At 37.6% G+C, this 20120-nt stretch overlaps 1 protein-coding gene across 3 annotated transcripts in view; it reads left to right on the top strand.

Annotated features, from left to right (window-relative positions):
- Nt5c2 (5'-nucleotidase, cytosolic II) overlaps window positions 1-20120 on the top strand; it is a 143925-nt gene that overhangs the window by 58932 nt on the left and 64873 nt on the right. For 2 of the 3 annotated variants that reach the window (XM_058581279.1, XM_046450071.1), the window contains exon 2: window positions 18329-18453. In XM_058581279.1, coding sequence (XP_058437262.1) covers window positions 18353-18453 — 101 coding nt within the window. In that variant the 5' untranslated portion in view covers window positions 18329-18352. Of the gene's footprint in view, window positions 1-18328; window positions 18454-19993; window positions 20074-20120 lie in introns of those variants that run through there. The other variant, XM_058581280.1, reaches the window with a different exon arrangement.

Raw genomic sequence — 20120 nt, 5'->3', positions numbered from 1 at the left:
GGATTCACTCCCCAGTACCAAAAAAGATCTTTTTTTTTTTTTAAACATCTCTAATTTGTGGGTCTCTATATAAACATTATAGATTAAGATATGAATGCTTGCTGATCCTATTCTTGTTTCTTCTCCTTGTTCACTTCCCTCTCATTGTCATCAATTAGGCAATTATTAATTAATTATTATTAATTAATTAATTTATTTGTGGTGCTGGGGATTGAACCCAGGACTTTGTGCATGAGAGGCAAGCACGCTACCAACTGAGCCATATCCCCAGCCCAGTTAGGCAATTATTTCCATTAAGTTTTTTTTTTTTTTTTTTAAACTGGAACATTTTTTTTTTATATTTATTTTTTAGTTATCGGCGGACACAACATCTTTGTTTGTATGTGGTGCTGAGGATTGAACCCAGGCCGCACGCATGCCAGGCGAGCGCACTACCGCTTGAGCCACATCCCCCCCTCCATTGTTTTATACTTTTTTTTTTTGATAGTGAGGATTGAACCCAGGGGTGCTTAACCACTGAGCCATGACCCCACCCCTTTTCATTTTTATTTATTTATTTATTTTTGGTACCGCAGATTGACCTTGGGGGCACTCAACTACTGAACCACATCCCTGGGATGTTTTATATTTTATTTGGAGACAGAGTCTCACTGAGTTGCTTTTGCTGAGGCTGGCTTTGAACTTGGGATTCTCCTGTCTTAGGTTCCCCATCTGCTGGGATTACAGGCGTGGGCCAACCCACCTGGATCTATTTTTTTATTTTGAGACAAAGTCTCAATAAGTTACTTGGGGCCTCGCTAAGTTGTTGAGGCTTCCTTTGAATTTATGATCTTCCTGCCTCAGCCTCCTCAGTTGCTGGGATTACAGGCATGTACCACCTTGCCCAGCTATAATTTTATCAATATATGTATCTATAAAAGTGCATATACTCTTGTTTACTATATTATATGATTCTGCAACTTCCATTTTTCAGAATTTTTTTTTTCTTTCTGTGCTGGCGATTGAACCCAGTGCTCTTGTCATTTGAGCTATCCCAGTGCACTGTCCATCTTTTTTGTTGTGAAGTGGTTGAATTCAGGGCATTAAGCATTCTAGGCAATCACTCTACCATCAAGTTGCACCTTGATCCCAGTTTTTGGTTTTGTATTTTGAGACAGGGTCTCATTAGGTTGTCCAGGCTGGCCTCAAACTTGGAATCTTCCTACCTCAGGCTCCCAAGTTACTGGGTTTACCAACGTGTCACCATGCCCAACTCAAAAAAATTTTTTTTAATATTTATTTTTTTTACTGGACACAACATCTTTTATTTTTTTATGTGCTGCTGAGGATCGAACCCGGGTCCCACCCGTGCTAGGTGAGCGCTCTAACACTGAGCCACAATCCCAGCACCTAAACATTGTTTTTGATGCTGTATTTGTCTTTAGTTCATTGCTGTGTTATATTCTATTATATGAATCCGCCACTGTTTAAGGATAATTAATTTACATGTTTCTGACTTTTTGCTATTGTTAACATTATGACATTCTTGGATATGTAGTCTTGTTTACATGTTAGAGAATTCCAAACCTGGGAAATTCTTACGTTGTAGGGTATGAGCATCTTCTACTAGTATAGCCCTTTATTGTTTGTTTGTTTTTCTGGGGATGGAATCCAGGCCATTGAGACCTAGCACTGAGCTATGTTCCCAGGCCTCCTTTTATTACTTTTTTTTAAGTTGTGGATAGACCCAGTACCTTTATTTATTTATTTTTATGTGGTGCTGATGATCAAACCCAGTGCCTCACATGTGCTAGGCAAGTACTCTACCACTGAGCTATAATCAGGACCCCTCCTTTTGTTACTTTTGCTTGTTTTCTTAATATTGATGTATTAGAAGAGTTCAGGCCAATTGTTCTGTATAATGTCCTTCAGTTTTGATTTGTCTGATAGTTTTCTTATGTTTAGATTTAGATTAAATGTTTTGGCAGGAATAAGCTAAATATTTTCTGTGTGTGGTACTGGCCAGGGCCTCATGCATGCTAGGCAAGCCCTCTACTATTGGGCTGTTTCCCCAACCTTAAACTTTACATTTAATACAGTTGTGGTTTGTGTTTCTTGTTTTTTATCTTATGTAGCTCTACCTTGATCTCATCACTATATTCTTCTAAAAATTATATGCTTTTTGCTTTTCATATTTAAGTTTAGAAAGACAATCCTTATTTTTTTCTTAGTCTATGCTGTATAAATTCATAAGGACAGGATAGTTTTTGTTAATACTCTTTGAGCCAGATTGTTTTAGAAAGTGAAAAGTTTAAATTATCTATTTTAATCTAAGTATTTTACACTTCAGGTTTCTGTTATTCTGTATTGTCTGATTTGCCTGTGAAGATAAACATTACATGTATTTGACTATATATTTGAAAGACATCTGACAAATTTATCAATAAGTTGTATTAGAATCTAGTTAATACATTTGTGTATCTAGTTTGTTTTAGAGTTACTAAGTAAACCAGCTAGAACAATATGTAGGTTGAAGTAGCTCAAACATTTTTTGTCAAAATTCTAAGAATTTTAAGTTACAGCTATGAGAATTTAACTGGAATCATGCAATCAATAAGACCGACTGTAGCTTGGAAAGTAAACATTCGAAACTTTCTTTCATAAATCTGAGATCAATAAATACAATTTTTTGACCTTGAATACTGGCTTACTTTTGAAGTGGATTTGATGAATTCATTCTTGAAGTAATTCTCAGATCTAAGAGCTGTCATGAAAAAAACAAATAGATCTATAGAGTAGATTAAATTTAGGATACTAGATTGACATTAAAAATTGTGTGAATTTGTGAGCCAGCCATGGTGGTGCCACACGTGTAATCCCAGAGGCCTGGGAGGCTGAGGCAGGAGGATTGGGAGTTCAAAGCCAGTTTTAGCAACTTGGTGAGGGCCTAAGCAACGTATTAAGACCCTGTCTCTAAATAAAATACATTAAAAAAAAAAAAAAAGAGGGGCTGGGGATATGGCTCAGTGGTTAAGCACCCCTGAGTTCAATTTCTGGTACCAAAAGAGCAAAACAAAACAAAATTGTATGAATTTGTGACAGCCCCTAGCTTATGATGGGCAATCTGACACTACACATTTCTCCAAATATAGAATACTGTGTTGTGGCAGAGGCCTCATATATTAAAACATTGTAGGCACTAGCACTATAAGTTATTATGATTATATCATTAAGGACTTTTTCCATGTCAGCCTCTGTTCATAGCACCTTGCATTTATTAATACATTGAATCTTTTTTTTAAAATTTACTTTATTTTTTTAATATTTATTTTTTAGTTTTAGGTGGTCACAATATCTTTATTTCAGTTTTATGTTGTGCTGAGAATCGAACCCAGTGGTATGCTAGGGAGCGCGCTACCACTTGAGCCACATCCCCAGCCCCAAGATATACTTTATTTAAAAAAAAAAATTTTTGTAGTTGTAGATGGACAGAATGCCTTTATTTTATTTGTATATGGTGCTAAGGATCAAACCTAGTGCCTCACACATGCTAGTCAAGTGCTCTGCCACTGAGCTACAGCCCCAGCCCTTGAATCTTGTTTTAATGTTACTTATTTTGAAGTGGAAGAATCTGAAGATAGGATATAATTTGTTGAGTCTTAGAGGTTGTTGGTGTTGGAGCCAAGTTTTGAAACTAGGCAGTGTGGCTCTAGAAACTGCACCTTTAATCACAAGTATAATTCTGTGACTCAAATTATTTAATAACTTCTCTGTCCTGTTTGCTTCTTTGTAAAATGAGGATAATAGTATCTCATACAGAGAGCTATTGTAAGAAGTCATTAAAGTATGTGTGGTGCTTAGAATCATGCATTTAAAAATAGTGAAATTCAATAAATTTTGGTGAACTTTCATCAAATAAGAGTACGGAATCTTAAATGTAAATTTATATACAAAAGTAAAAATAAGTGGTGATTATTTCTGCCTTTCTGATTTTTAAAATTTTTATTATTTTGTAAGAGGAAAGAGAACTAAAATAAAGTTGAAGGGAAAGAGCTTATTAGTAAGAGAATAAATTGCTTTTGATATAAAGCAGAATTTTATATCTGCCCCTGCCCCCCACCATGCACACATCCCATAGTGCTAAGAATCAAACTGGGGGGCCTGCAAGTGCTCTATTACTGAGCTACATCCCTACCCCCATACTTGCCTTTTTTTTTTTTAAGGAATATTTAGGAATCCTTATTAACTGTGCAAAGTGTTATTGGCTGAATGTAAAAATTGTGCAACTTTGTAATTTATGTTTTCAAAAGATCTCAGTTAAGTATAGTAATAATTTTAAGATATTGATATCCCAACCCTTAATTTTTTTTAAAGATATTGAAAGCCCAACCTTTTCTTTAAATGTTTTCTAATTTACATACTTTGGTATTCTTCAAAACATTCAGTTAGAAGTAACCTTAATGTGCTGATAGAGAACAAATATATAATATTCTATGGCATGTAAGGGAATTCTAGTAGTAGTAGTAGCAGCAATACAATATTCAAAGGAACATAATAAAACTTTCGTATATTTTCAAAACTTTAGGAACAGATGAAATAAATTTGTATTTTCTAGTTAGAGTTTTAGACTATAGTTAGAAACTTGTTGCTTGAAGAAGAAGGACATTGTCTGGTGACAGGTACTGCATTTTTTCACTTGACAAGATCTCTTCTTAGCCTTGTTATTTTCCATTAGAGAACAAGGAATCTTTTGTTTTAAGGTCCAATATTTGAAAGGTTAGCAAAATATTATTACATTAATCCAGCCAAGAATCTTTGTGTGTATGTATGTGTTGCTAGGGATTGAACCCAGGGCCTGGAGCATACTAAGCAAGTGTTCTGCCACTGAGCTACACTTCCAGATCATTTTAAGTTGGTGGTTTTTTTATTTTTTGAGACAATGCTTTTGAAGTTGACCAGGATGGCTTTGATTTTACAATTCTGCCACAGCTTTCTAAGTAGCTGGATTACAGGCATGTGCCTTTGCACCCAGTTGAACCAAGAGAAAGTTTGGCAAAAATTCATTTTGAACATTAAAAGAAACTTGTACCATGTTTTTGCATTTTCAGGTTTACATAGAAGTTAGCTTCTGAGCCTGGTATGATGGTGTGCACCTATAAATTCAGTGACCCCAGAGGCTGAGGTAGGAGGATCACAAGTTTCAGGCCAGCCTCAGCAATGTAGTGAGACCCTGTCTCAAAATAAAAAAAAATAGAAAGGGCTGGAGACTGAGCTCAGTGGTAAAGCACCCTTGAGTTCAATCCCCAGTAATGAAAAACAAAAAATAAGCTTCTGAAAAGCAAAGAGCTTAAAGTCTCTTATTTATTTCTATAGGTATCAAGTTTATTGTGCAAGATGCTGGGGATAGAACAGCAAATAAAATTCCTACCTTCATGGAGCTTACGTTTTACAGAGAAGAACTGACTAAAAGCAAACTGTCAAAATATTTTATGTCTTGGAAGGGGGGAAGAATAGAAGTTCATTGGATTAGATAAAGTGGGGGGATGGGAATAGGAGAGATAGTAGAATGAATCAGACATAACTTTCTTATGTTCATATATGAATACAAGACCATGGTAACGCCACATCATGTACAACCACAAAATGGTTCATTTTCTTGTGTGAATTTCACCTCGTTAACTTATTTTTTAAAAAAATACAAACTTGGGGCTGGGGTTGTGGTTCAGTGGTAGAGTGCTTGCCTTGTACACTTACAGCCCTGGGATTGATCCCCATATTATGTATGTATAATATGTCAAAATACATTCTATTGTCATATGTAACTACAAAACAAAAAAATTTTAAATGTATTATATTGGGAAGTGCTATATGCAAAAAATAATAAAGCAGGATAAGCGAGTGATATACATGGGTAGGTAAGTGTGGTTTTATTTGTTAGCCATCACTTTGGTGTGCAAGCTGAGTGTAGGCCTTTGATGGAATGTATAGTACAACTTGGGACAAATGATTTAAACAACCTCAATTATAATGAAGTGAAGAAAATACAGGCTCTCTCAGAACCTTTTCTGGGAAAATTGACATTCCTTCATCTTGGTACCGGGGATTGAACTCAGGGGAACCAACCACTGAACCACATCCCCAGCCCTGTTTTGTATTTTATTTAGAGACAGGGACTCACTGAGTTGCTTAGGGCCACACTAAGTTGCTGAGGCTGGTTTTAAATTTGCAATCTTACTGCCTCGACTTCTGAGCTGCTGGGATTATAGGCATGTGCCACTGTGCCTGGCTTAAAATGTTTTATGTGCATATTTCCTCCCATGTGTTACTTTTGTGATTAGAATACAAAAATAATTTAAAAGCTATAGTTCAGAGCTGGGTCAAATAGGTACACTTATAGCCCTAGCTACTCTGGAGGCTGAGGCAAGAGGATCATTTGAGCCTAGGAGTTTGAGGCGCTCCTGGACAGCATAACAAGACCCAGTCTCAAAAAATAAACAGAAACTGTAGTTTATTTCAAAATGCTGTTCTTTGGCACTATTAACTACAGACATGAGGAGTTAGTTTTTCAGCAGCATTGGTAAACGAAAATAAACTAGTATCTGAGTTCTCTGTGTGTGTGTGTGTGTGTGTGTGGTACTGGGGATTGAACCCAAGGGTGCTGTATCATTGGGCTATATCCCCAGACCTTTTTATTTTTTATTTTATTTTATTGGGGGTACCAGGGATTGAACTCAAGGGCACTGGATTACTGAGCCACATCCCCAGCCCTATTGGATCCCTAGATCCTACCGCCTCTGCCTCCTGAGTTTCTGAGATTACAGGCCTGCCTGTGCCACTGCATCCAACCTTTCTTTTTAAGGGAATAGTATTTGGAAATAAGTTGGTTTGTACTGTGTTACAGAGCAAACCCTTAACCATAATATAATGATAATGATAAAACCAACTGGCTAACTATTACATGTTCTTGGTTTTACTTGTTTATCTGTTGAGGAATAGGGTTATCAGGAGGTTTATATAAAATGTGACTGTTTAGTACAAAATGAAGCATTTTCATAGCAAATGGAGGGTATGGTATACTTTCTTCCATAAAGCTAAATACTTTAGTAATATGCAATAAAAATTGTACTTATGAAGACAAAAGTGAATTTCAGGCTGGTGAGAAAATTTAAAGAAATTATCCAAATTGCTGCAAACATTGCTACCCTTGCAGCATACCCTTAAATGAAAAGGGGAAAATTCTTGACTTAATTTACTAGGGCTGTTATTGGTCCCAAATAAGGATTACTAGAACTCAGGCATTGTGATACTGTAATAGTAGATCTGTTAACCAAGGAGGCTACCAAGTGACTAATAGGCAGATAGAGAAAACGGGGATATGCAGGACAGAGTGTGTGCCACCATGCTTGGCTACATGAACTTTATAGGGGGAAAAAAAATACAGGTACAGTAGTGCATGTCTATAATCCTAGTGACTAAGGAGGTTCGGGTAGAAGGATCTTAGATTTAAGGCCAGCCTGGGCAATTTAGTGAGATCCTGTCTCAAAAAATAAAAAGTGTTGGGGATATAGCTTATTGGTAGAGGAGGCCTAGTTCCTGGATTCAGTCCTCAGTCCTGAAAAAAAATTAGTCCTACCCTCATATATCTATTGTATCTATGGTATCTATATATAGATATTTGAGGGTAATATCTGTGGTAATTAATTAATATGTAGTATACTTCTGGTCTCCGAAAGGAGGCGTGGGTAAAACCCAGGATGGTCCAATAAAGAAATGTTTTAATGCTTAAGAGACTGTTTTTACTAATGTCCCGATAGAGGGTGGGCTTGTTCTGTAATACATGAGGGTCTATATGCTGTTCTCCCTGTGGAAACACATAAACAGACCCCCGACTCCAGACAATCACTGGGTCAGGACCTTGGTTAATCTCTCTGGAATCCAAATCGGCTGCTGTTCTCCCTGTGGAAACACACAAACAGACCCCCGACTCCAGACAATTACTGGGTCAGGACCTTTCCATTGTCCTGTTAGAATATCCTTCCAAAGTACCTTGGGCTTATGTACATTTTTTGGACACATATGCCTTTCCGCAGCACTAAGTCCTGATGAATCCAAATTTAAAAAGTTTAGAGTAAAAAGGGTTATTTTAAGTTTATCTTTGGGGAATATATACCCCTTCCCAATTCCTTCTTTTTGCTTTAATAAGTACATTTTAATAGTTTGATGAGCTCTTTCAACTATGCCTTGTCCCTGTGGATTGTATAGGATTCCTGTTATATGAGTAATGCCAAATGTTGAGCAAAATTGTTTAAAAGAGGTAGAAGTATAACCAGGGGCATTATCTGTTTTTAACTGTTTTGGAACACCCACAGTGGCAAAATTTTGTAAGCAATGAGCTATAACATCTTTAGTTTTTTCTCCGGCATGAAGGGAGCCCATCAAAAATCCAGAAGAAGTATCAACTGTAACATGCAAATATTTTAATTTTCCAAATTCTGGCAAGTGTGTGACGTCCATCTGCCAAATATGGTTAGGTATCAATCCTCTAGGATTGACTCCAAGATTAACTTGTGGTAAAAAGGTCACATAATTTTGACATTGTTTTATTATTTGTCTAGCTTGTTCCTTAGTTATTTTAAAACGCTTTTGTAAAGTATTAGCATTGACATGGAACTTTTTATGAAAATTTATAGCTTCTTCTAGTGTAGAGAAAATATGTATGTCATGTGTAGTTTTATCTGCTAAATCATTGCCCAAACTAAGGGCTCCAGGCAATCCTGTATGTGCCCTGATATGTCCTATAAAGAATGGATCTTTTCTGTCCCAGATTAGACTTTGTATAGTGGAAAGCAAAGAGAAAACAGTAGAAGAAGGGGAAATCCTACCAGCATCTTCAAGAGGTACTATAGCATTAACTACATACTGACTATCAGAAAATAAATTAAATACAGAATCTTTAAACATCACAAAAGCTTGTAAAACTGCATTAAGCTCTACCTTTTGAGCTGATTGTTTGGGTACTAAAAATGTAAAAGTTTGATCAGGGGTAACGGCTGCTGCTGTACCATTATTTGACCCATCAGTGAATATATTTGGAGCATTCATGATAGGTGTTTTTCTTGTCATTTTTGGAAAAATTACAGGATGCAATGACCAAAAAGACAATAAAGGATTAGATGGTAAGTGGTTATCAAATGAAACATTAGATTTGCACATGATTATTGCCCAAGTATTTAACTCATTAGCTAACTCATCAATTTGATTCATAGTATATGGAGTAATAATTTTATTGGGAGAAATTCCAAACACTCCCTTTGCTGCTTTTATTCCTTTGAGTATTAATTGTCCTACAGCCTCAGGATACCTAGTAAGAATAGTGTTAGGAGAATAAGATAAATGTATCCATAATAATGGACCTTCTTGCCAAAATACTCCTGTAGGAATATTTTTTGTTGGTAGTACAATAAATAATAAAGGCAAACTTATATCAATTCTATCCAAATGCATATTTTCCATATATGTTTCAATGATTTTTAATGCCTTTCTTGCTTCAGGCGTTAACATTCGGGGTGAATTTGGATCTGATGGACCTTTTAGGATATCAAATAAAGGTCCCAACTCTCCTGTTGGTATACCTAAATAAGGCCTTATCCAATTTATGTCTCCTAATAACTTTTGAAAGTCATTAAGTGATTTGAGTTGATCTACTCGTATTTGAATTTTTGGTGGACGGACCATGGTTGAGGATAATAGAACTCCTAAATAATTAATTGGAAAATTTAATTGTACTTTATCTATTGCTATCTCTAGATTATAATTTTTTAATAAGTTTGTAAGTGTGGCATAACATTCTAGCAATGTGTTTTTATCTTTGTGTGCTAATAATACATCATCCATATAGTGAAATATTTGTAGTTCAGGATTTTGATTTCTAAGTGGCTGGATTACTTTGTTAACATAAATTTGACACATAGTTGGGCTGTTAGCCATCCCTTGAGGGAGTACTTTCCATTCATATCTCTGATCAGGACCTTCATGATTCAGTGCAGGGATAGTAAATGCAAAACGTGGACTATCCTCAGGATGAATTGGAATTGAAAAAAAACAATCTTTAATATCTGTAACTAAAACATACCAGGTTTTTGGCAAAGCAGACAACTGAGGAATCCCTGATTGAGCAGGTCCCATAATAACCATCTCATTATTAATGGCTCTTAAATCTTGCAATAATCTCCATTTACCAGATTTCTTTTTGATGACAAAAATGGGAGTATTATGGGGAGATACAGAAGGTTGTATATGTCCTTCCGCTAATTGTTGTTTGACCAGGTCATGGGCTGCTTGTATCTTTTCTTTAGTCAGGGGCCACTGAGGAACCCATACTGGTCTTTCTGATTTCCAAGTAATTTTTATTGTCTCAGTGGCCCTTTCTGAAAATCCAACCCATGTCTTTCTGTTCCTTGATCTATTTGTATTGGTGCTGCTATACCTTGTTCTTGTTTTTCTAATCTTTTTCCTTTCCTAAAACCTTGTCTAGTCATAATAGTGGGTGCATTTTGGTTGATGTTATTTGTTAATGTCAAACCTAATTGATCTAGGACATCTCGTCCCCATAAATTTACGGGAAGATGATCCAATACATATGGCTGTATAGTTCCTTCACATCCTTCAGGATCCTTCCAATCTAATACCATTGCACTTCTATGGGGATTAGTCGCCACTCCTAGGCCTCAAAGCGTTTGAGTGGCTTGTTGTAATGGCCAATGTTTTGGCCATTCTTGACGAGAGATGATGCTAAGGTCTGCACCTGTATCCAGTAGCCCATTAAATTCATGTCCTTGAATATTTAGTTTCAGCATGGGGCGAGAATCTAAATTTAAAGAAAGCATAGCCCAATCTACACCTGTGGAGCCTAATCCCTTGGAACCTCTTTCTACAGTATGACTGGAAAATTTATCATGTAGGCTGGGTATTATTAGTAACTGTGCTATTCTATCTCCTGGTGAAATTACTGATATACCCTTTGGAGAACTGGCTATAATTTTTATTTCACCTTCATAATCGGGATCAATTACCCCAGGACTTATCGTAAGTCCTTTTAGAGTAGAAGAGCTGCGTCCCAATAATAAGCCTACTGTTCCTTTGGGAAGAGGTCCTTTCACCCCTGTGGGAATGATTTGAACTCCCATCTCTGGAGTTAGTACTGCTCTGGCGGAGGCGCAGATGTCCAACCCTGCGCTCCCTCTGGTTTGTCTGATGAGGGATCTGATGGACAATGTGTCCTGGGCACTACCCTGATGGGGTTGCTGGGTTCCTCCAGTGCTCCGTATATTTGTGGTTTTGGGCCCCGGAGCATTGGGCCCCCCTGTCCATTTTTTGGCAATGGAGCCCGATGCCTTTCTCCACGATATCGTGGATAAACACCTGGTCCTTGTTCGTTTTTTGATAATGGAGTACCCTCTATGGTGGTTTGAGAACGGCATTCATTAGCCCAATGTCTCCCTCTACGGCATCGTGGGCAAATACCTGGTATTCTACTCCTTTGATACCTAGTTTTGTTAAACCCTCCTCCAATGGGGCAGTTCCTTTTAAAATGTCCTGTTTGTTCACAATTGTAGCATGTTCTTGGCCTGGCATCTAAAGCCTGTTTTACTGCAGCTGCCACAATTTGCCCTTGTTCATTAATGTCTCTGGCATCTAAAGCCTGTTTTACTGCAGCTGCCACGACTTGCTCTTGTTCATTAATGTCTCTACATAATTTAATATATGTGTTTAAATCTTCATGTTTCCATGGTCTAATGATATCTCTGCACCAACGATTCGCTTGCTCATAAGCCAGGTGTTTTAGTAATGGCATTGCTTGTTCTGTATTCCCCAAAACTCTGGTAGCTGTTTGAATAAGCCTATCTACAAATTCAGCATAAGGTTCATTAGCTCCTTGTATTATCTTAGATAATTGACCTTGTAAACCTCCATGTCCTTGTAAAGTCTTCCATGCCTTAATTGCATCTGCAGCAATTTGTGCGTATACGCCAGGATCATATGCAATTTGTTGCTGCTGATCCTCATAAGGTCCCTTTCCTAACAACATATCTAGATTTCTCTGAGGATAACCAGCTGCTGCATTTCGCCTAGCCGTCTCCTTGCAAAATTCCTCATTGGCAACCTTCCATAACAGGTATTGTCCTCCATTTAGCACAGCTTTACACATATTAGCCCAATCTGCTGGCGTCATGTTCAAGTTGTTAATGGATTCGACCATGCTTACAGTGAAGGGTGCTTGAGGACCATAGGTTGTTACAGCCTCTTTTAGCTGCTTCACTGTTTTGAAATTTAAAACTTGGTAAAATCGCTGCCCTCCTGCCTCAAATACAGGGCATGTTAATATTTGAGATCTTGTCTCAGGATCCCAACTATCAACTGCGGGGGTTGGGGGCCTCCCAGCATATGGAGGTGGCGCTGTTGGTTGGACACTTACGCCCTCTGGTGATAGAAAGGTGTTAGTAGCAGTCTCCTGTAGAGGTGGTGCTGTTGGTTGGACACTTACACCCTCTGGTGATAGAAAGGTGTTAGTAGCAGTCTCCTGTTGTAACTTTCCCCCTGATGGCTTTTTCTGTTTTACACTTTCTTTCTCTGACTAGCTTGAGAGGTCTTCTCTTTTACTTGAATCTTTTCCTCTGTCTGACTAGCTTGAGAGGCCTTCTCTTTTACTTGAATCTTTTCCTCTGTCTGAGTAACTTGAGAGACCTTCTCTTTTACTTGAATCATTATGTCTTCTCCTTCCTCTACCATTGTCTGAACTGAAGGCTTTGGACTAAGCAAACAAGATACGAATGTCCACAGTGGCAATGTGCCAACTGGCAGAGTCCCTGGGCTTTTCTTTTCTATTCTTTTTAAATCTTCACCATGATGGTTCCATTGTGATATATTTAACAACTCCTCCTTAAAAAGCCATGGGCTACATTTTTGTATTGTATCAACGTATGCCCTGACTGCTCTTGATTTTACTGGGATGCCTCCTTCCTCTAACAATTTACTTAACACTCTTTCAGTTTGTTTTTTACTAATTTCTGATCCCATATTTCTACTATAATACAACCCAACAAGATGACGCCAAACAAAACCGAGACAGAATGAAATAAAAAGGGAACAACAAAAAGTCATTATAGCCTTTCTATCCTCCTGACATGGGCATCCGTCCTTTCTCCCTATCTGTTCCTCAGACGTAAATAGTTTTTCCTCAGATGTGAGCGGTTTTTCTTCCGTCTCACTCATCTCCAGGGACAGGCAACTTAAAACAAAAGTGAAGCAAAATAAAAAAGGAATCTTAAAATGGCTACCCATCCTCTCGCCCTGCCCTCAGGGGCGAGCAGTTTCACTTACCCTCAGTCGCTCCCCGTGCGAGCCACCAAATGCCGCAGTCTGGCTGGGCACAATCAGGAGCCACTTGTCAAAAGAAACTTTATTTTTAGAACCACACACGCCAAACAAAACAGCCTCTCAGGAAAACCCCTCAGAGCCTCAACTGCCACCACCGGCTTTCCACAAGCCTCTCTCTCCCACACAAGCTTCTCTCCACCTCCCACAATCCTCCTGCTCTTGAGGCCGATTGGCTGGGTCATGTGGGCGGAGCCAAAAAAGTCCCCCAATGAGCAGCTCCGTGGTCTGAAAGGGCAGGGAAACAGCCCAATGAGCATCACCGCAGAGGAGCCAATCAGCTAGATGTTGCTGGGGCCGAGGAGCCAATCAGCTAGATGTTGCTGGGGCCGCTGTGAGCCAATCATCAGCCAGCAGCTGGAAGTTTGCTGGCAGCTGGAAGTTTGCTGGGGCCCCTTTGGCTGTGGCTCTCAACATCTCCCCCTCTCTGTTTAAACAACAAGCATGTGGCTTAGGGACTGTGCCTGTTAGGCAGTCCAATTCAACATATGGTCCTTACCCGTCATCGGATGAACTGACCTCTAGGCGTCAGCCTCCTGTCTTAGGTTGGTACCACTGCAATTGGATCATACCCGTCACTGACTACCGGTCCAGCATACAGCCATACTTGTGGATAGGCCTTTGCACCTGTGGGGGGGTGAGGTTCTTTGCCTCACCTCTGTTGGCCCCCAAATTTTAGACCATCACTAGTAGAGGAGGATGCAAAATGCCATGACATTAAGCCAATTGAGGGCTCCTTTGAAAAATTGTACCACCGGTGACACCATCAGCAAAAATACTCCAGCACTACCACAATTCGCTGTACCAACAGGTAGTTCACAATGCATACAGGTGAGCTCACAATGTGTCCAGGCAAGTTCTGCAAGCAGTTCAGTGATGGCTATTGTAGAAGCTGTAGATTGGTTTTATCTTTGACTTCACCAGCACTGGGATGAAGATAGGAATTCTGGCAATAATGGCTAAAGAAAAAATTATGTAACATTACAGAAGGCACTAAAAGAAAACAATTTTCTTAACAATTTACATTGTCTTCACCGGCACTGGGATGAATCATCAGCCAGCAGTATACCATAAATATGCTATAGTATATCAAGTTTCATTTATAGTCATTTAGCAAATAATTTCTCAATTATGCTTGAATAAATTTTTAATTAGAATTCTTTGCAAGTGCCAGTCCTTTTGTTGTATAAAATGTTTGGAAATCTTGATTATTTCAAAAACATTACAGACCTAAGTTATATATCCAAAAGATTTGAAAACTGGTTGTCAAATGCATTGTACGCATATAAATACCAACTATTCACAATAGCCAAAAGGTGGAAATAGTTCAAATATCCATCAGTGGATGAATGGATAAACACAGATTGTGGTATTATACATACAATGAAATATTGTTCAGTCCTAAAAGTAAAAAAAAAAATCTAATACATAATACAGTATGGATGAACCTTAAGTATATTATGCCTAGTGAAATCATACATTATGTGATTTAGTTTGTATGAAATATCCAAAATCATTAAATCCACAGAAACAGAACTTAGATTGGTAGTAGCAGGTACTAGGGGGAAGAAACTGTTATATGGGTAAGGATTTTTACTTTGGAGTGATACAGCTATTTTGAAAGTAGTAAAGTTAGATGTTCATGTAAATATACTAAGTATCACTGACTTATTCACTTTTCTTTGGGGTGGGGGTTGTGTGCCAGGGATCAAACCCAGGGGCACTTAACTCCTGAGTCACATCCCCAGCCTGTTTTATATTTTATTTAGAGACAGAGTCCTGCTAAGTTGCTTAGAGCTTTGCTATATTGTTGAGGTTGGCTTTGAACTTGCAATCCTCCTGCCTAAGCCTCTCAAGCTGCTGGGATTACAGGTGTATGCCAATGTGCCTGGCCTTTAAAATGGTTCATTTTCTTGTGTGAATTTCACCTCGTTAACTTATTTTTTAAAAAAATACAAACTTGGGGCTGGGGTTGTGGTTCAGTGGTAGAGTGCTTGCCTTGTACACTTACAGCCCTGGGATTGATCCTCAGCACCACATAAAAATAAATAACTGGGGGGCTGGGGTTGTAGCTCCATGGAGGAGTGCTCGCCTAGCACGCACGAGGCACTGGGTTCGATCCTCAGCACCACATATATGTGAAATAAAGATACTGTGCCACCTAAAATTTAAGAATAAATATTTAAAATAAGTAATTGAATAAAATGAAGATATTGTGTAGAAAAAAAATACAAACTTGGTTTACTTGAAAATTAGTGTCAAATGATTTTGGCATTTTATGCTTTAGATGTTTTCATAAATACTGGTAATTTAATAAAATGTTAATAAACTGAGGGTGTACCTCAGTTGTAGATAGTTGCTTAGCATGTGTGAAGCCCTGGATTTGATCCCCAGCACCATGTAAACAAACAAACAAACAAACAAAATAAATAAAAACACCATTTGTAGATGAAAACCGCAAAAATAGAGGTGAAACCTAAGATTTTTACTCAGCCATAAAGAAGAATGAAATTATGGCATTTGCCAGTAAGTCTAGTTTGTCAAAGTATTTAAGATGGACACTCTGCTGCCCACCCCATTCTAGGTGTTTATTCTAAGAAGATGAAAAGTTTTAAGTTTTTTCTTCTAGTCCTTAGGCTTTAATTCCAACTGAAAAAATGATTTATAGAAAAAAATATAAAAGCATGAAATAATTAGAAACATAAATAAGCATTCATTACTTACATTTGTGCCACCATGGATTGAGGTTACTATGTTTATCAGAATTTTAAAAGTTGCTTTTTAAACCTGTTTTCAAAACATGTTAACCTTAGAAGATGGAAAGATCTCCCATGTTCTTGAATAGGCAGAATTAATATTGTCAAATTGGCCATACTACCAAAAGTGCTATACAGATTTGATGCAATTCCTGTTAAAATTCCAATAACATTCTTCATAGAAATAGAAAAAAAACAGTCATTAGATTCATTTGGAAAAACAAAGAGGTCCAGAATAGCCAAAGCAATCCTCAGTGAAAAAAGTGAAGAAAGGAATAAGTATCACAATGCCTTAAATTATACTACAGAGCTATAGTAATAAAAACAGCATGATATTGGCACCAAACAGACACGAAGACCAATGGAATAGAATAGAAGACACAAAGACAAACCCATATAAATAGTTATCTCATACTAGACAAAGGTGCCATAAACATACATTAGGAAAACTGGAAATCCAGGATGTATCAAAATGAAATTAAACCCCTGTCTCTCACCCTGCAAAAAGCTCAAAAGTGGATAAAGGACATAGCATTAGACCAGAGATCCTGCACCTACTAGAAGAAAAAGTAGGCCCAACTCTTCCTTGTTGGCTTAGGAACTGACTTCCTCAATAAGACTCCTAAAGTGCAAGAAGTAAAATCAAGAATCAATAAATGGGATGGTATCAAACTAAAACGCTTCTTCATAGCAAAGGAAACAATCAAGAACGTGAAGAGAGAGCCTACAGAATGGGAGAAAAATGTTTGCCACCTGCACCTCAGATAGAGCATTAATCTCCAGGATATATAAAGAACTCAAAAAACTTAACACCAAAAAAAAAAATCAAACAACCCAATCAATAAATGGGCAAAAGATCTGAATAGACACTTCACAGAAGAAGAAATACGGTCAATAAATATATGAAAAAATGTTCATTATAGCAATTAAAACTACACTGTAATTTCATCTCTATAGTCAGAATGGCAGTTATCAAGAATACAAGTAACAATAAATGTTGGCGAGGATGTGGGGAAAAGGTACACTCATACATTGCTGGTGAGACTTCAAATTGGTGCAACCACTCTGGAAAGCAGTATGGAGATTACTTAGAAAACTTGAAATGGAACCACCATTTGATCCAGCTATCCCCACTCCTCAACATTTATCCGTAGAACTTAAAATCAGCATACTATAGTGATATGGCCACATCAATGTTTATAGCAGTTAAATTCACAATAGATAATATGGAACCAACCTGGTTACCCTTCCCATGAATGGAAAAGAAAATGTGGTACACATTACATATACACAGTGAAATATTACTCAGCCATAAAGAAGAATGAAATTATGGCATTTTCCAGTAAATGGATAAGCCAGTTCCCCAAAACTAAAGGCCAAATGTTCTCCCTGATATGCAGATGCTAACACATATTAAGGGGTGAGGAGGGAAGAATAGAAGTTCATTGGGTTAGACAAAGGTGAATGAAGGGACAGGAGGGGGGAAGAGAACAGAAAAGACAGTAGAATGAATCAGACATAAAACTTTGCAGTGTTCATATGAATACAGTATAACTCCATGTCATGTACAGTCACAGGAATGGGAAGTTATATTTCATGTATGTATATGTCAAAATTCATCTACATATAACTAAAAAGAAATAAAAAAATACAAAAAGCATAAGTTAAAATTATATATAATCTGGGCTGGGGATGTGGCTCAAGCGGTAGCGTGCTCACCTAGCATGCATGCGGCCCGGGTTCGATCCTCAGCACCACATACAAACAAAGATGTTGTGTCCGCCGAAAACTAAAAAATAAATATTAAAATTCTCTCTCTCTCTCTCTCTCTCTCTCTCTCTCTCAAAAAAAAAAAATTATATATAATCACAAACTGTGGTCTCAGTTCCTTTCTAAAATCTAGGATTATATTTAATGATTGCTGGTAGCCATGCTTATTAATTTGAAAGTAATGTATATGAATCTGGATAAAAATTACCATGTGAAATTATTTTCCTAAATTTACATAATTTAGAAATCAGTATATTTTCCTATTTAGTGTATGTTAATAAATAATTGTATTAGGCTGTGTGCAAGCTGGAGTTTTTCTAATATTTTTTAAAAATCAGGTATCCTTATACTGATGGCAGTCTTAAACTATTGTTGATTTTCTTTTCTAGAATTTGGCATATAATTAAGGTAAAATGACAACCTCCTGGAGTGATCGCTTACAGAATGCAGCAGATATGCCTGCTAACATGGATAAGCATGCTCTGAAAAAGTATCGGCGAGAAGCCTATCATCGGTAAGTATTTTTTTGGTTAATTCTCAAACAACTTCATGAAGTGGGCACTCATTATCCTCGTTTTACAGATGATAGAATTAATGTACAAGCAAGTAATTTACCCCAAATCATAGAGCTAGTTTTTGGTTCATATACAAAGTCCAGACTTTGAACTGCTTTGAACTGCCATACTGCTACTTACATCTACTAACGAAATCCTTAAAGAAGTAGCTGCTAGAAAATTGCACTTAATTTTTTTTTTTTTTTTTAAATTCTGAGAATTGGATACAGGGCCTTGTATATGCTAAGTAAGTATTGTACCTCTGTACTGTATCTGTAGCCCTTCTTAAAATTTTGAGACAGGATTTCTCTAAGTTGCTCAGCTGGCCTTAAAGTTACAATTTTCCTGCCTCAGCCTTCTAAGTAGTATGGGCAGTCATACCTGGCTTTTTCTTTTTTCTTTTTTTCTTTTTTTGAGATGGGTTCTTGGTATGTTGCCCAGCTGCCCTTGAACTCCTGGGCTCAAATAATCCTCCTGTCTTAGCCTACCTAGTCTGGGACTATAGTGTGTGGGCCTTCACATCCAGCTGAAAGTGAAATTCTTTTTTTGGCACTGGGGAGTGAACTCAGGTGAATCTCCAGGCCCCCCTGCCCCATTTTTTTAAAACATGAACACAATATCTTTCTTTTGTTATTTATTTTCATGTGGTGCTAAGGATCAAACCCAGTGCCTCACAAGCACTCTGCCACTGAGCCACAACCCCAGCCCCGCCCCAGCCCTTTTTTGTATTTTATTTAGAGACAGAGTCTCACTGAGTTACTTAGGGCCTCACTAAGTTGCTAAGGCTAGCTTTGAACTTGTGATGTGTCTGCTTTAGTCTCCCAAGCTGCTGAGATTACAGGTGTGTACCACCATGCCCAGCAAGAAAATATTTATTTGGTATTGTTTTATACATTTAATTTTGGTACTGGTGATTTAACACAGGAGCACTTTACCACTGAGCCATATCCCCAACCTTTTTTTTGAGGCAGGGTCTCACTAAGTTGCTTAGGCCCTAGCTGAGTTATTAAGGCTTGTCTTGAAATTGTGATGCTCCTCTCTCAGCCTCCCAAGCTACTGGGATTACAGGCATGTACCACTATGCCCGGTGTGGTATTGTTTTTAAAATTATTTATTAATAGTTGGTTTTACAGCAGGCTGGTGATACTTACCTCATTATACTTACCTCATGGTATCATGGTATGTAATTGTGTAGCATTTCTTGGTCTTAGGCTACTGTTACTCCTCAAACTCTGAAAAAGTATAAAAATTTCTGGTTTCCATCAAGACTCTAGATCAGTGAGTGGGTATTGATTCTTTTCTGTGTGTGACATGTTGGTGTATGACATGGGAATTAAAGTGAAAAACAGCATTTATGTGTGTCTGTGTAAATAAAAGACATACACATCGTTATATAGAGGCATTCTATATTTTTTATTCAATTATTTTCTTAGTTTTATGCTACAAAGTATACATTTGATTAGGATGTGACTTTTTTTTACAAAGAATATTTTTCTTTAGTTGTAGATGGACACAATGACATTATTTTTTTTATTTTTATGTGGTGCTGAAGATCAGACCCAGTGCCTCACACATACTAGGTGAGTGCTCTGCTACTGAGCTACAACCCAAGCCCAAGGTTGTAACA

The sequence above is a fragment of the Marmota monax genome, unplaced genomic scaffold (genome assembly GCF_021218885.2).
Source record: "Marmota monax isolate L192 unplaced genomic scaffold, Marmota_monax_Labrador192_F-V1.1 WCK01_AAM20220418_F8-fsc00004, whole genome shotgun sequence".
Lineage (NCBI taxonomy): Eukaryota > Metazoa > Chordata > Mammalia > Rodentia > Sciuridae > Marmota > Marmota monax.
Note: the sequence above shows the minus strand (reverse complement) of the source record. Positions and strands in the feature narration are given on the sequence as shown.